The 16,366-nt window shown below is 58.3% G+C and overlaps 1 protein-coding gene across 1 annotated transcript; it reads right to left on the bottom strand.

Annotated features, from left to right (window-relative positions):
* Nucleotides 1-7,593: 7,593 nt before the first annotated feature.
* On the bottom strand, nt 7,594-7,920 carry LOC136536179 (uncharacterized). The gene has a single exon (XM_066528558.1). It carries the CDS (start codon nt 7,918-7,920, stop codon nt 7,594-7,596), a length of 327 nt encoding a protein of 108 aa, XP_066384655.1.
* Between the last annotated feature and the right edge of the window lie 8,446 nt (nt 7,921-16,366).

Genomic DNA, 16,366 nt, shown 5'->3' with positions numbered 1-16,366 from the left:
GGTGGCGAGCCGGTCTCGCGCGAATCGGAGAATCGCAGACCTCGGCGAGGGGGCCTCGGGCGAATCGGAGAATCGGTACTTCTTCTGAGGCCTCGGCGAGGGGGCCTCGGGCGAAGGGGCCTCGGCGAGGGGGCCTCGGGCGAATTGGAGATTTTGGCTGAGACCTCATTTGTCTTATTGGTTCTTGTTTTTAGGGTCTAAGCAGTTTTTTGGTTTTTGCTTGTGGTACCCCTTTTTCTGGTATCCGACAGTAGCCCCCGAGCCTCGGGTGGGAGTGTGAGGCACTCTACCTGAGGTTTTTTATAGATTTTGTTCCTCAGTGGTTTTTTTTTGGATTTGTTTTGTACTCGTGGTTCCGGTGGGTGCGCGCGAGCGCACCCGCCGGGTGTAGCCCCCGAGGCTCTGGAGGAGTGAATTCATTCTTCCAGGGGCTTTTTTCTTCGTTGAGCAAGGTGCTTTATCGCGTTCGTCAGACCTACGAGAGCGAGTCTGGGTTGTTTGTTTTTAGTTCGGGTTGTGCGAGCCTAGGCCGCTGGGGTCTCGGCAAGGTTGCAGGAAGAGCCCCCGAGCCTCCGCCCGTAGCGAAAGGGCGATCAGGAGTTCCCCTGGCTTTTTAGACGACCCTCGCGCATCCTTTTCGCTCGGAAGGAGGGGTTGTTTGCCGAGCCCTTCTCGTGCGAGCATAAGTCGCTGGGTCTCGGCAAGGTTGCAGGGAGAGCCCCCGAGCCTCCGCACGGAGCGAGAGGGCGGTCAGGGGTTCCCCTGGCTTTTTATACGACCCTCGCGCATCCTTTTCGTTCGGAAGGAGGGGTTGTTTGCCGAGCCCTTCGCGTGCGAGCATAAGTCGCTGGGTCTCGGCAAGGTTGCAGGGAGAGCCCCCGAGCCTCCGCACGGAGCGAGAGGGCGGTCAGGGGTTCCCCTGGCTTTTTATACGACCCTCGCGCATCCTTTTCGTTCGGAAGGAGGGGTTGTTTGCCGAGCCCTTCGCGTGCGAGCATAAGTCACTGGGTCTCGGCAAGGTTGCAGGGAGAGCCCCCGAGCCTCCGCACGGAGTGAGAGGGCGGTCAGGGGTTCCCCTGGCTTTTTATACGACCCTCGCGCATCCTTTTCGTTTGGAAGGAGGGGTGGAATGTGTCAGGCTACCCTCGGTGGGCTCGAGCAGTGACACTTCCGGTGAGCTGTTATCGGGTAAGTCCGAGTGAAGGCCCGTGCCCCATTCGTTAGGGGTCGGCTAGTGGTCAAGAGACGCACTCCAAAAAGTACCAGAGGGCTTCTCTAGCGGGTGCCAGGGCCGTTCGGTTGGCCCTGGGGGCTCGGTGCCTCCCTCGATGGGATCCCCTTTAGAGAACTCCTGCTAGTCTCGGACATGACTTAGGGCATCCCAAGCGATCGCTTGCCTGGGCCTCGGCCATGTACGGGCTCGCCCATAGTTGTCCCTGACTCTATTGCCCTGAGGCGGCTGTCGAGGCCTTGGATGGCCCAGCCTTCGAACCTCTGGACCGTAGCGGGCTCGGCGCCCAGTTCCTTAGCTCGGAAGGAATCGCCTGGGGGTATTCCCCTTTCATCGGCTGACAATGGTCGGCGTGGCTTTTGAGGCGATCTTCTCGGGAGGTGCCGTTGCTGCGCGACGTGGTGTCAGTGGATGGGACATAACTGTCCGCACGATTAAATGTGGAGAAAGTGGGCGCGTGGGCGGAGAAATCGGATCTGGATTATATGCACTGGATCTGAGGGAAACTTCCCCGATTTCGTCGCTCGGTGGTTTCGTCTCGTCCCCGCATAAATACACAAAGAGCCTCGCCCCCCCCCCCCCCCCTCCTTACCTTTTCCACATTCGCTTTCGCTGCCTCCGTGCCGTTGCTGAGAGCATAGAGCGTCGAGGAGGAGAAGGGCGAGAGAGAGAGACTGAAAGAAAGAGAGAGAGAGATTACCGCCGTAGCAGTGTCCTCCACCGCTCAATGGCTGGTGGTCCCGTCATCCTCCCGGTGGATCCCTGGGAGCGGTCTGACGTCACCGAGGAGAAGCTGCAGTCGCTCGTGGAGGCCGGTCTCCTTCGCCCGATCACCGACCCCAACGAGCCAGAGTGGATCGCTCTAGGGAACGAGTCGGAGCTGAGGCCGCGTGACGGCTACGTGGTGAGCTTCGTCGTCTTCCACGAGCGAGGCCTCGGGTTGCCAGTGGATCAGTTCATGCGGGCGCTCCCGTACTACTATGGCGTGGAGCTTCACAACTTCAGCCCCAACTCCATCGCGCAGGCGGCCATCTTCGTCGCCGTCTGCGAGGGGTACTTGGGGATCGCTCCCCACTGGGAGCTGTGGCTCCACTTGTTCCGAGCGACGTTCACCACCAAGCCGGGGGGAACAAAGGGGGCTCGGAAGGTGCTGAGGGCCGGCGGCTGCACTCTTCAGGTGCGCCAAGACCGGCAGTCCCTCTACGTCCCGGCCCAGCTGTCATCGTCCAACCGTCGTTGGTATGACAGCTGGTTCTACCTCCGCAACGACGACGGAGGACTTCCCCCCTATACCGGGCGGGTTGTAGAGAGTCAGCCAGAGAAATGGGGATACGGCGTCATCAAGGTCGATCAGCCTAGGCTGGAACCGCTCTTGAGGGCCTTGGGGAAGCTGCGTGACCGCGGCCTTTCGGCGGCCGTGGTCGTGGCGGCTTTTCACCGCCGGAGGGTGCTGCCGCTGATGGCTCGGCGGCGGCGGCTGTTCGAGATGACCCCGAGCGATCCGATCGCCGGTATCAAGATGTTCGCCTTCGCCCTTACCGACGACGAGACCCTGCGTCGGGTGAGAGAGGCGGTAGACGGGAAGCCAAAGATTGGCGATTTGATGCCGTTCCCGATGCGCCCGTCGCGGGGGCACATTTCACTGGTAAGTTGGATGTTGCCGAGGCTTTCGTGGCCTTCTTGTTTTTCGCCTTTTTTGTCTGTTGTCTTACTTCGTCGTTCCCACAGGGGATAAGAAACGTGCGAGACTCCCCGCCGCCCGTTCCCGAGGACGCCCGGCGGCGAGCCGTGAACAGGGCGCGCGCCGAGGAGCAGAAGAAGAAGAAAGATGCCAAGGAGGCGAAGCGCACGAAGAAGCTCCTCGCGCGCGAAAAGCTGGATGCCCGTCGCCGGCGTCAGAAGCTCGACGATCTCCCGTTGGAGCCGTCTCCCTCGTCGTCGGTGTCAGATTCTTCGGGCGACGGCGGCGGGCGCGAGGTGGGGACGGCTTGCCTGGAACACCTTCCCGACATTAGGGAGATGGTGCCCGGGGCACTGGCAAGGAGCCTGATGCTCCTAGGAGGAGGAGGTGTCCCGGGGCCGGTGGCGGCCTGTCCTGGGGCCGAGGCCGACACGCCCGAGGCGCGGGTGTCGGAGGAGCGTGCCGTCAGCCCGATGGGCTCGACGGTGGAGGTGGAGCGAGCGACGGTGGGGGCGACCCCATTGTCTCCACGAAGGGTCGAGGAGGGTGCCGGGGTCCGGCGGAGGCCGGCTAGCACCGGTGGACACAGAGGCCGTGCTGCTGCTGCCACCGCTGCTGTTGCAGAGGAGGCTGGCGGTGCCGAAGCGGCTGCATCCCCGTTCGCGGTAAGCGTCTTTTTCTGGTGGAGTCCGTAGTACTTCTTGTTTGCCCCTTGGTCGCATGCTGACCTTGGGAGTGTCTTTGCTTCCAGCCAGAAGCATCTGGTGGAAGATCCTGCCTTGGCGCCCCGTATGGCGCTCAAGGTGAACGTTAGCTCCTCCGCCCATCAGGCAGCGGAGGCGCAGGCTAGCGTGCAGCGTGGCGCGGCGTCTAGCAGGGCCGTTTCGGAGGAGGTGGCTGCCCAGGAAAAGGGTGCCGAGGCGGCCGCAGAGCGAGTGGAGGAGGAGGTGCCCACGCCCCGCGATGTCGTGGGTCTTGGGGCGAAGGAGGCTGGGGCGTCCACCATTGCCGAGGCCATTGAGGGTGAGGCCGGAGCCCCCAAGACCTCCGAAGTCAGGGCGGTGGACGCCGGGGCCACCGAGGTAGAGATGGCGGAGGCCAGAGCCCCCGGGTCCGTCGAGGCCGAGGCGATGGAGATGGAGACGGAGCAAGTTTTGGCGCCGCCCCTGGTTCAGACAATCTCGTCTGATGATTCCTCCCATGGGAAGGAGGCGGTGGACGTCGAGGCGGCCAGTACCACGGAGCAGCCAGTCCCAGATCCCGCCGAGGCCCGAGCCGCGTGGGTGGAACTTCCCGCGTGTTTTCTGGCAGAACCGGGCTGACCCTGAGGGGGAGCCCGTGTTCACCCTTGAAGATATCGCAGAGGGGGGGCGATGGGATACCCTCGAGCAGTACCGCCAACTGGCAGTGTAGTCGCTGCAGACAGCGATGACTATTATGGAAGGGGACTTGCCCGGTGTCACCCAGGTAAGTACTTTCCTCTCTCGTGCCGCGTTGTTTTCTCTCCGAGCCCCCTCGCAGTATTTGACGTGCGTTTTTTGCCTTTTTAGGAGCTCGAGACCCGGTCCCTTGGGAAATCGGTGTTTCCTACGAAGGGAGAGGGATATCTGGGACCAGCTCCGGCGGCAGAAGGGCCTGCTTGCCGATGCCCAGGGGCTTTTGTCGGCGTGAAGTGCAGAAGTGGAGGACCTCCGCCTTCGTTGTGCTGACATTCAGGCCGAGTTGGCCACGGCTAAGGAGCAGTCTGCCCCTCTGGTGGCGAAGATCAAGGAACTGGAGGAGGAGTGGGACTCCTTCAGGTCTCGGGCCCAAGAAGCGACGGCCTCTGCCAAGGCCACAGCCGGGCAGCTGGGTGCGGAGCAGAGCGAGCATCAGCTGACGAAAGTCGCCTTGGCAGAGGCTACCAAGGCGGCCGAGGCCTCTCAGGTCGAGGCCTTAGACTGGAAGAGCAAGGCTGAGGGTAAGTTCCGCTGAACCGTGCTCCTTGTTCTTTTTGTTCTGGTTCGCGTTTGACTCCTGACCCCTCGTCACGACGTAGATCTGGAGAAAGAGGCCTCCTAGGCGGCTGAGGCCTCCATCGCAGCGCAAGCGGCGCTGGATGTTGAGGTCCGGGAGCACGAGGCGCTGCGCAGCGCTGTCCGTACCGCCTGTGAGGCCCTGGACGTCGAGGGGGTCCAATCAGCTAGCTCCCTTGGGAGCCGCCTGATTGCGTTGAGCGGCCGCGTCCACGAGAGGCTCCGGGGGGCGTTGCACACGGGTGTCAAGCGCGCCCTGGCCGTCGTCTCCTTGCACTACGCCATCAACCTCGAGGCTGTCAGCGACGGCTACGTGTTGCCAGAAGATGACGAGGAGGCTGATGCAGAGGTCGTGAAGCTGTTGGAGGCGGCCGAGGCACCTGGCACAGCGCTGGCCGGTCTATTTGAAGAAGAGGTGGTCCCTCCCGCGCCGGCCGCCGATCCTTGAGCTTTGACCTGGGCCAAAAGGGGCCATGTAACCGGATTGAGTTAGTTGCCATACCATGACGTTTTTGTGGCCGTCGAGGCCTTTAAAGTATTTGCGTATGTGCGCCTTTTAACCGTTTTCTGTTCTACTTCCGAGCCTGTGCCCTCTGTCTCGATCTTGGGAACCCGCAAAGAAATTCCTCGGAACCTAAGCCATCATTTGGCGAAGGGTGGTGAGGGAGCTGCCGTAGCCCAGAGGCGTAGGCCGTTCTCATGACTCGACCGGCCCTTTGGCCTCGAGACAAGCTTTTGGTCTTTGGGTTTCTTGTGAAGGTCCCGTCGGAGCGCGAGAGAGTTTGGCGTAGAAATTTTTTGAAAGACCATTAACAAACGGTGTTTGGGACTTAGGGGGTTCCCCCTTTTTAGCCCCCGAGGGAGGCTCAGCTTTGCAGAGGCAGAGCCGAGTCTCCCTTATAGCGCTATTGTGACGTCGAGCCCCTATTGATAGACAAGCTCTCTGCACAGAACTTCCTCGGAGCCTAAGCTGTCCTTTGGGTGAAAAGGTGGTGAGGGAGCTGCCGTAGCCCGGAGGCGTAGGCCGTTCTCACGGCTCGGCCGGCCTTTTCGCCTTTGAGACGATCATACGGTCCTTAGGCTCTATACAATCGACTTGTCTATAAGGGGGCTCCTCGAAAGATTATAACAACTAAGAACGCTTCTTTATTGTATTTCGAGAAACAATGTAAACAACGTTTAGAAATTTAAGGGTAGAAACGACGTAGCTATTCTATGTTCCAAGCGTTGGTGAAGATTTCGCCCTTCTCGTTGGCTAGCTTGTAGGTTCCGGGCTTCAGTACTTGGGCGACGATGTACGGCCCTTCCCATGGCGGGGTCAGCTTATGACGGCCCTTATTGCTCTGCCTCAGCTTCAACACCAGGTCGCCCACCTTCAGGTCTCGGCTCCGAATGTGCCGGGCTTGGTAGCGTTGTAGGGCTTGTTGGTATTTTGCCGAGTGTAGTAGCGCGACGTCTCGGGCTTCCTCCAGTTGGTCGAGGGCATCTTCGTGGGCAGTGCGGTTGCTTTGCTCGTTGTAGGCCTGTAGTCTCGGGGAACCATACTCTAGGTCAGTGGGGAGGATGGCCTCGGCCCCATAGACCAGGAAGAACGGTGTAAATCCCGTGGCTCGGCTCGGCGTATTCCTCAGGCTCCAAATGACCGATGGGAGTTCGGCAAGCCATTTCTTGCCAAATTTCTTCAACCGGTTGTGTATCCTAGGTTTGAGACCTTGTAGGATCATGCCGTTTGCACGTTCTACTTGGCCGTTTGTCCTGGGATGTCCTACGGCCGACCAGGCCACACGGATGTGGCAGTCGTCGTAGAATGTCAGGAACTTGTGGCCGGTGAATTGCGTCCCATTATCGGTGATGATGGTATTTGTGATTCCGAACCTGTGGATGATATCCGTAAAGAACAGCACCGTTTGCTCGGATTTGATCTGAGTGATCGGATGAGCCTCGATCCATTTGGAGAATTTGTCGATGGCTACCAGCAGATGGGTATAGCCCCCGGGTGCCTTCTGCAGAGGCCCAACCATGTCCAGCCCCCACACAGCGAATGGCCATGTGATGGGGATGGTTTGGAGGGCTTGGGCCGAGAGGTGCGTCTGTCGAGCGTAGTACTGGCATCCCTCGTAGGAGCGTACTAGCTTCGTGGCGTCGGCCACCGCTGTTGGCCAATAGAAACCTTGGCGGAAGGCGTTACCCACGAGCGCCTGAGGCGCCGCGTGGTGCCCGTAGACTCCCACGTGCAAGTCCCAAAGTAGGGATTGGCCAGCCTCGGTGGTGATGTATCGTTGGAGAATACCAGATGGGCTATGCCTATACAACTCGCCGTTGCAGAGGACGTAAGTCTTGGCTCGTCGTGCAAGCCGTTGGGCCTCGGTTCTGTCCGCAGGAAGCTCTCCTCGAACGAGGCGATCAAGGAAAGGGACTCGCCAGTCCGTTCCTTGGTCGGCCTTGGGAGGCTCTGCGTCAATCGCCATGGCCTCGGGCTCGGCTAGCGGGGTCTCGGTGGCAGGGGGGGCCTCGGGCCCTGTGGTGGGCTCGGCCGATGGGCCCTCTTCCGTCGCCGAGGCGTAGTCGACGGATGGCTTGTGGAGGTCTCTAGCGAAGATGTTCGGGGAGACCGGGGTCTGCGCCGACGCCATCTTTGCCAGTTCGTCTGCGGCCTCGTTGAACTTTCATGCGATGTGGTTGAGTTCGAGGCCATCGAACTTGTCCTCTAGGCTGCGTACCATCGTGCAATATGCCTCCATCTTGGGGTCATGGCAATTTGACTCCTTCATCACCTGATTGATGACAAGCTGCGAATCTCCTCGAACGTCGAGGCGCCGTGCCCCAAGTTCGATGGCGATCTGCAGGCCGTTAACGAGGGCCTCGTACTCGGCGACGTTGTTGGAAGCGGCGAAGTAGAGTCGGATTACGTAGCGCATATGTACCCCGAGGGGGGAGATGAAGAGCAGACCCGCGCCTGCCCCGGTCTTCATCAGAGACCCGTCGAAGTACATGGTCCAGTACTCCGCCTAGACTTGAGTAGGTGGTAGTTGGGTATCGGTCCATTCTGCCACGAAATCGGCCAAGACCTGAGACTTGATGGCCTTTTGGGGTGCGAAAGACAGGGCTTCCCCCATGAGTTCTACGGCCCACTTAGCAATTCTCCCCGAGGCCTCCCGGTTATGGACTATCTCTCCCAAGGGGAAAGATGACACCACGGTAACCGGGTGGGACTCGAAGTAGTGACGCAGTTTGCATCGAGCCAAGATTATGGCATAGATCAGCTTCTGGATGTGGGGGTAGCGTGTCTTGGTCTCGGAGAGCACCTCGCTGATGAAGTAAACAGGTCGTTGGACGGGTAGAGCGTGCCCCTCTTCCTGCCTCTCGACCACTATGGCCACGCTAACCACTTGGGTTGTTGCGGCGACGTAGAGTAAGAGGGCTTCGCCTTTGGTTGGTGGCACTAGGACGGGAGGATTGGTGAGCACTGCTTTGAGCTTAGTGAGGGATTCTTCGGCCTCGGGGGTCCAGGAAAAGCGTTCAGATTTTCTCAAGAGGCGGTACAGAGGCAGACCTTTTTCGCCAAGGCATGAGATGAAGCGACTCAGGGCCGCAAGGCATCCCATAACCCTCTGCACTCCCTTGATGTCTCGGATTGGTCCCATGTTGGTCACGGCCGAGACCTTCTTTGGGTTAGCTTCGATGCCGCGCTCCGAGACTATGAACCCCAAGAGCATGCCTCGGGGGACCCCAAAGACACACTTCTCAGGGTTGAGCTTGATGCCATTTTCCCTGAGGCATTTGAAGGCTATCTCCAAGTCTTTGATGAGGTCACTGGCCTGCCTGGACTTGACTACGATGTCGTCCACATAGGCTTCGATGGTTCGCCCGATGTGCTCGCCAAAGGCCTGGGTCATGCATCGCTGGTACATGGCCCCTGCATTTCTGAGGCCGAATGGCATAGTCGTGTAGCAGTACAGGCCAAATGGGGTGATGAAAGAAGTCGCGAGCTGGTCGGACTCTTTCATTTTGATCTGATGGTAACCGGAGTACGCATCAAGGAAAGACAGGGTCTCGCACCCCGCCGTGGAGTCGACGATTTGATCGATTCGAGGTAATGGAAACGGAACTTTTGGACATGCCTTGTTTAGACCGGTGTAGTCTACACACATCCTCCATTTTCCATTTTTCTTTTTAACTAACACAGGATTAGCTAACCACTCCGGGTGGGATACTTCCTTGATGAATCCGGCCGCAGAAAGCTTCTGCACCTCCTCGCCGATGGCCCTGCGCTTCTCTTCGTCGAATCGGCGTAGGCGCTGTTTCACTGGTCTGGAGCCGGCCCGAATGTTCAAGGCGTGCTCGGCAACTTCCCTCGGTATGCCCGGCATGTCCGAGGGACTCCACGCGAAAATATCGGCGTTCGTGCGGAGAAAGTCAATGAGCACGGCCTCCTATTTGCTGTCGAGGGTGGCGCTGATCCTTAGTGCTCGGTCGCTGGAGCAGGTGGGGTCGACCGGGATGAGCTTGATAGCCTCTGCTGGCTCGAAGGTCCCGGCTCGGCGCTTAGAGTCTGGTGCCTCACTGTCGAGCTGGTCGAGGTTGACCAGGAGGGTCTCAGCTTCGATGAGAGCCTTGGCGTACTCGACGCATTCGACGTCGCAGTCGTATGCATGCTCGTACGTGGACTCGATAGTGATGACGCCGTTGGGGCCCGGCATCTTGAGCTTAAGGTAGGTGTAGTTGGGGATCGCCATGAATTTGGCGTAACATGGACGTCCCAGGATGGCGTGGTAGGTCCCCCTGAACCCAACCACCTCGAAGGTAAGGACCTCCTTGCGGTAGTTGGAGGGGGAGCCAAAGCAGACGGCCAAGTCGATACGCCCGAGGGGCCGACGGCGCATCCCCAGAACGATGCCGTGGAAGGGCGCGGCATCGCCCCGGAGTTGTGACCGGTCGAGCTCCAGGATCTCCAGGGTGTTAGCGTAGAGGATGTTGAGGCCGCTGCCTCCGTCCATGAGCACCTTGGAGAGTCGGGTGTTGCCGACGATCGGGTCAACGACGAGCGGGTACCGCCCGGGGTTTGGGACGTGATCAGGATGGTCGTCCCGGTCAAAGGTGATTGCTTCGCGAGACCAGTTGAGGTACTGGGGAGTGGCCACCTTGACCGAGAAGACCTCTCGGTGCTCCTTCTTTCGTTGGCGCGTCGTGAGGCACGCTAAGGGACCGCCGAAAATCATGAAGACATTGTGTACCTCGGGGAATTCGTCATCCTTGTCGTTGCCCTTATCGTCCGTGCCCCTTCTCTTGACATCATCGTTGGGGAGTCCGAGCTTGGCGTAGTAACGCCGAAGCATGGTGCACTCCTCGAGGGTGTGCTTCACCGGGCCCTGATGGTAAGGGCAGGGTTTCTTGAGCATGTCGTCGAAGAGCCCTGGGCCTCGGGGGTTCTTGCGGTCCGCGGCCACGATGAGGCCGGCCTCGAGGACCTCCCGCTTCCCCTGACGACCCTTTTTCTTTTTCAGGGCGGGGCGGGATGTCGAGGCCTCGGGGATCTCGTCGCTCCGTTTCCCTTTGTTGTTGGGGAAGATGGCCCCAACGGCCTCTTCGCCTAAGGCGAAACTGGTCGCGATGTCGAGGAGTGCTGATGCCGTGGTTGGCATGCTCCGGCCTAACTCCCGAACCAGGTCTCGGCAGGTGGTGCCAGAGAGGAATGCCTGGACGATTTCCGAGTCGCCGATGCTAGGCAGCTCAGTGCATTGTTTGGAGAATCGCCGGATAAAGTCTCGGAGAGACTCATCTGGCTTCTGGCGACAACTCTTGAGGTCCCAGGAGTTCCCTGGACGTGCGTACGTGCCCTAGAAATTCCCGACGAAGACCTTTACCAAGTCTCGCCAGTCGTGGATCTGCATGGGGGAAAGGTGTTCGAGCCAGGCTCGCGCTGAGTCTGACAGGAACAAAGGCAGGTTGCGGATGATGAGCAGGTCATCATCCGCACTGCCTAGCTGACATGCCAGGCGGTAGTCGGCCAGCCACAGCTCGGGGTTGGTCTCGCCGCTGTATTTCGAGAGGTTGGCCGGTTGTCGAAACCGGACCGGGAAGTGGGCGCTGCGGATAGCCTTGCTGAAGACTCGAGGGCCGGGTGGTCCCGGAGAAGGACTACGGTCCTCGTCGCTGTCGTAGCGGCCGCCCCGGTGCGTTTGGTAACCTCGGGCAGCCCCATCACGGTCGCGGCGTCGTCGTCCTATGACCACGTTGTGGTCGCCTTGCGCCTCGCGCCGTTCGCCGAGGCGGTCGTGCACCGAGGGTGCCCTGAGGCGATCGTGCACCGAGGGGGCCCGAAGGCGATCGTCCACCGAGGGGGCCCTGAGGCGGTCGTGTACTGAGGGCTGTCTTGAGGTGTCTCTGCGCCGTCGAGACGCGGAGCTTTCGGCCTGTTGCACCGCGGCGGTCTCAAGAAGGCCTCGGAGCACGCCGTGGGCTCGCTACCCCTCGGTGGTTGATGGCTCGGGCATCGTTCGGATCAGCATCGCCGCTGCGGCAATGTTCTGGCCAGCGTGATTGAAGGTGGGGGGTAGCGCACCCCCCTCGTCGTCGTTGATGCGGTGGTAGACGTCGCGAGCCCTTAGCCGGGATGCTCCGCCGTCACCATGCCCCCGCTGCTCTCGCTCGAGTGTCTCTCGGAGCTACCACAGAAGGAGCCGGTCTTGTTCGACCTTGGCCTGAAGCTCACGGAGCTGCTCTAGGTCAAGGCATTGGAGTCCCTCGGGGGCGGGGTTCTCGTTCCGCGCTGCCGGGGATCCGATGTGCGGAGATGTTGCGCCACCTCCCCCTCGCGTGGGGGGAACGGTTGCCTGCCCCCGCATCGTCATCACCAGCTCTTGGCATCCCGAGCCCGACGTGGAAGCACTCACGAGTGGGATTGTAAGTGCCCTCGTCATCGGAGTCGGAGTAACCGAAGCAATAGTCGCTTGCGGCCATGAAGTGACGCATGGCTTCAGGGTCGCAGAGGCCTGAGAAGTCTGCTCCGGCCCACGCCTTGTCCTCTTCCGAGGACTCAGCGCGGGTGTAGGCCAAAGTTCCGGCGGAGAAGTCAAGGGCGAAACGTTGGCCTCCCGAGGGCTTCGAAGGCTCCGCGTGAGTGGAGGCGTAGGCGAGAGAGTAGGTGGCGGTGGCATTTCTCAACCCGAAGGGGTACAAAGATGGGGCCACCGCCGGGTTCAGCTCCGCCGGAGTCGGTTCCTCAGGAGGCGGCGGGGCAGAGCTTGCTGACGGGGCGTTGCTGCGTGCTATCGGCGTCTCCCTTTCGCCCAGACTTAAGCTGGACAGGTCCCCAGCCAGGGACTCTATACCGACAGCCGGGTGGGGGAAACCAGCGGTGCGCGGAGCGTCGCCCTGGTCTTGCATGATGTTGAGGCGGTCCCACGGGCGCCGTGCTTGTCGGTTGCGGCGGGAGCGTTGGCCCGAGCGCCGCCTGCGCGCGGGCTGCTGGTGCGTGGCATCGTCGTCGGTCGATGAGGCTCTGGGTGGGAGGAGTACCATATCGTACTCATGTCCTAGAGAAATGAACTCTAGGCTTCCGAACCAGACTATCGTGCCGAGACGTAGTGGTTGAACGGGGTCTGCCATCCGGAATTTGTTAGGATGACGAAGCTGACACGCAGAGTCCCCTACCTGGCGCGCCAACTGTCGGTGTTTTGGAACCGGGGGTCCCTCAACCGACGAGTGAATTCGTGCTGCGTGCTCCTTATTCCGGATGGTGATGCAAAGGGACACAAGGTTTATACTGGTTCAGGCAGTGAATGCCCTACGTCCAGTCTGAGGGGGTGTTCTTGTATTCCTTGCACCGGGGTGCTCGTGGCAGGGGATTACAAGCTAAGCGAGAGAGGGAGTTCATCCCAAGTCTCTGCGGAGAGAAGTGCAGGTTACAGGGTGAGGCACATTGCCCGTGTGGGTTGTTCCTCTCTCTTCCTTTCTTTTAGAAATGGTACCGGCTACCTCCTTTTATAGCCACAAGGAGGAAGCCAGAAGTACATGAGAAGGCTACTATTTGCTGACGTATTCTGCTCCCTGGTGCAGCGTGGCGTCGTGGGAGTTCCCGTCGGTGTCTAGTCAGTATGGTCTCCAAGGCCGGCGACATGCTGCGCTCCCGTACATTTGTTGACTTGGTGAAGTGCCGAGGCCTGGTGGCTGCTGTAGTCGGTTGTGCCGAGACCCGCTGTGCTGAGGCCGAGACTCACTGTGCTGAGGCCTGCTGTGCCGAGGCCTTTGCAGGTGGCAATGCGGGGTCTTGGCGGCCATCGTCGTAGTTGATTTAGGCGAAACAGTGCGGAACGTGCGTCTACAGGATACGGTACCCTGTATTGTCAGTAAGGGATGGTAAAAAGGCGATTTGACCGTTGTCCCGTCGCTCCTGTCGCGGCGCACTGCCGATCGTGGCTTACGTAGTGGGTGCAGCTGGGCGCATTAATTGGACGCGACAGCCTGCCAGAGCGACTTTTGAGGCGGAGGCGACGAGGTTGCGGGACGAGCCCAGCCTCGGGCGAGGCGGAGCATGGCCAGTTCACCCGAGGCCCTACCGGGAGTCTCGGGCGAGGCGGAACTCGGTCAGTTCATCCGAGGCCTATCGGGGGTCTCGAGCGAGGCGGAGCGGTCGGTCCGCTGGTCCCGAGGTCACAGGAACCTAGTTCTGACTCCCCACGTCGTGTTCGTCCTTGGTGCAGGAGTTTAGGCAGCACAGTAGCCGGTAACCCCTGCACAGTCCCGTCGTGGATGGCAGGGCGCTGACGTGACTGACGTCGGGTCTGCCACTTCGCTGTACTGTGCCATCGTGTGGTTGTCGGAGTGGTTGAGCGCCTTGATTGGATGTGATGTCCAGCCAGAGTAGTCTAGTCAAAGCGGTGGTCGCGGGGCTGGTGGCGAGCCGGTCTCGCGCGAATCCGAGAATCGCAGACCTCGGCGAGGGGGCCTCGGGCGAATCGGAGAATCGGTACTTCTTCTGAGGCCTCAGCGAGGGGGCCTCGGGCGAAGGGGCCTCGGCGAGGGGGCCTCGGGCGAATCGGAGATTTTGGCTGAGACCTCGTTTGTCTTATTGGTTCTTGTTTTTAGGGTCTAAGCAGTTTTTTGGTTTTTGCTTGGGGTACCCCTTTTCTGGTATCCGACACTAGTACTGCTACGGAATTCAGATGGAGGGAGTATAAAAAAAGATCATTAAAATTCACATGCCTATTCTTACTGCTACTGCGTTTTTGCCCCTGTTTACCGTAAAGTACTGCATTCGCTCTAAAAACACCAATCAAGTCAAAGTTTTCTAAATTTAATTAAATATATACTTTGAACATATTTTTAGGTCGAAGTTTGTTAATTTGGAACAGATCATGTTAAAATTTTGTGTTGAATAGGTTGCATATGATCTTTTTTCCCCAAAAGACGTGCGTATATAAGTTATGTCATTAATAAAAGAGTATATCATAGAAAGTTTGCGCTAGGAAAGTGATGTTAAGAAATTGCTATGAATCTATGATAAAGTTTGCTCACTATAGTAGTTATATGAACAAAAGTTGGGCTACGAAGCTCATATAGAGAAGTTGTCATCATAGGTTATTGATAAAATTCCCAATCCGTTACTTGGGGCTTCAACTAAGCACCAAGAAGGCTACCAACGCGGAAGTCCATTCAATCGTTGAGGCAGTAGCAAGGAAGCTCCCACCCTGTCATGGATCGCTTATGGCCAGGAGCGGGAGACTGGTGTGGATCAAGTCGGTTCTCCGAGCCGTGCCGATCTATTCGATGATGGCAGACAGCCTTCCACCTTGGGCGAGGAAGGAGATCGACGCCATCTGTAGGAAGTTCCTGTGGGCTGGCGGCAACACTTCGGTGCGTGGAAAATGCATGGTGGCCTGGGACACGGTTTGTAGGCCGACGGAATTGAGAGGACTCGGGATCACCGATCTCAGGTTGACAGGCTACGCACTGCAGACTCGCCGGTTATGGCTACAAAAGACCGATGACTCGCGCGCTTGGAGCGAGCTGCCGATCAGCACAAAACCGCAGGTTAGAGAGTTCTTCCGAGCATCCACGTTCACGATCCTAGGTGATGGCACAGCTGCGCTATTCTAGGACGACAGGTGGCTCCAGGGTTCAGCGCCGTCGGACATCACTCCAAACTTGGTGCAGCTGATCCCAAGGAGAACAAGATCAAGGCTCACCGTTCGCCAAGGAATCACAGATATGCAGTGGACACAAGGGATCAGGGGAAGCATGACCTCCGTGGCAATTGCAGAGTACCTGGATCTTTGGGAAGCTACCGCCAACGTGGTTTTCAGTGATCAGGCGGACAAGACGGCGTGGAGGTGGACGCTCGATGGCAAGTACAGCGCCAAGTCTGCTTACAAGATGCTGCACGCAGGCTCCATTCCGTTCTGGGGACATTCGCTCATATGGAAGACATGGGCGCCACTGAGAGTGAAGATCTTCCTATGGCTTAAGTTCAAGCGACGCCACTGGACGAACGATCGACGCGCAAGGCATGGGTTGGAGGCTAAAGAGGAGTGCTATCTCTATGATCAGGCTCCGGAGACAATCGACCACATCCTATGTAGTTGCCCTTACGCACGAGAGTTGTGGTTCAACATCTGCCGCACCCTCGGTCGGCCATTGCCACCGGTGGCCGGTTCCCTGCTAGCCTAGTGGAGGAGCATGCGAAGAAGCTGGCAGGGCCAACAGAGGAAGGGCATGGACTCCCTAGTTGCGCTGACCTGCTGGAAACTATGGAAGGAGAGAATCGCCCGATGCTTCAGGGAGGCCTAGACCATAGTACCCGATCTTCTAAGCATCATCAAGGCCAAAGCGGATCAATGGGTCAAGGCGGGCGCTATCAACCTAAGGCGTATAGCTTCGGGGGGTAACCCGTCGAGTTTTGATTGTAATCTTAGTTTCTTTCTTGGAAAAAGTCTACTTGACCCCCACCTATCATACTTGGTCTACTTCACACCCTCAACTATGAAACCGTCTGTTTTACCCCCTGAACTTTCCAAAACCGTCTATTTTACCCCTTGGACGGTTTTCAGCGGCGGCTTGGTACAGTAACGGCGGTTTTGCTACAGTAGCGGCGGGTTTGCTACAGTATCGGTGATTTTGAATTTCCTTTTTTTATTTACTTTCGGTGAATTTTTGAAAAATCATAGTAAATCATAGAAAAATCATAAAATGAAAAATCTAATTTTATTGGACTCCACATGAGTAGATCTACACAGTGAATATATAATACGGTATGCTTTAGTACAAATTTTTTTTTTAGCTTTAGATTAATTGGAAAATCCAATTTTGTCTGTAATTAATTAGAATTTATCTATAACTAAGTTATACATAGTCCAATGAGTACGAAATTTTTATTATAGTTCAAGCATACAATAATTAGCGTACCATAAAAATTTCACCACAATTGGACCATAGAAGCTG

Source organism: Miscanthus floridulus, chromosome 2 (assembly GCF_019320115.1).
Source record: "Miscanthus floridulus cultivar M001 chromosome 2, ASM1932011v1, whole genome shotgun sequence".
Classification (NCBI taxonomy): domain Eukaryota; kingdom Viridiplantae; phylum Streptophyta; class Magnoliopsida; order Poales; family Poaceae; genus Miscanthus; species Miscanthus floridulus.
This window is presented reverse-complemented; position numbering and strand designations above follow the sequence as displayed.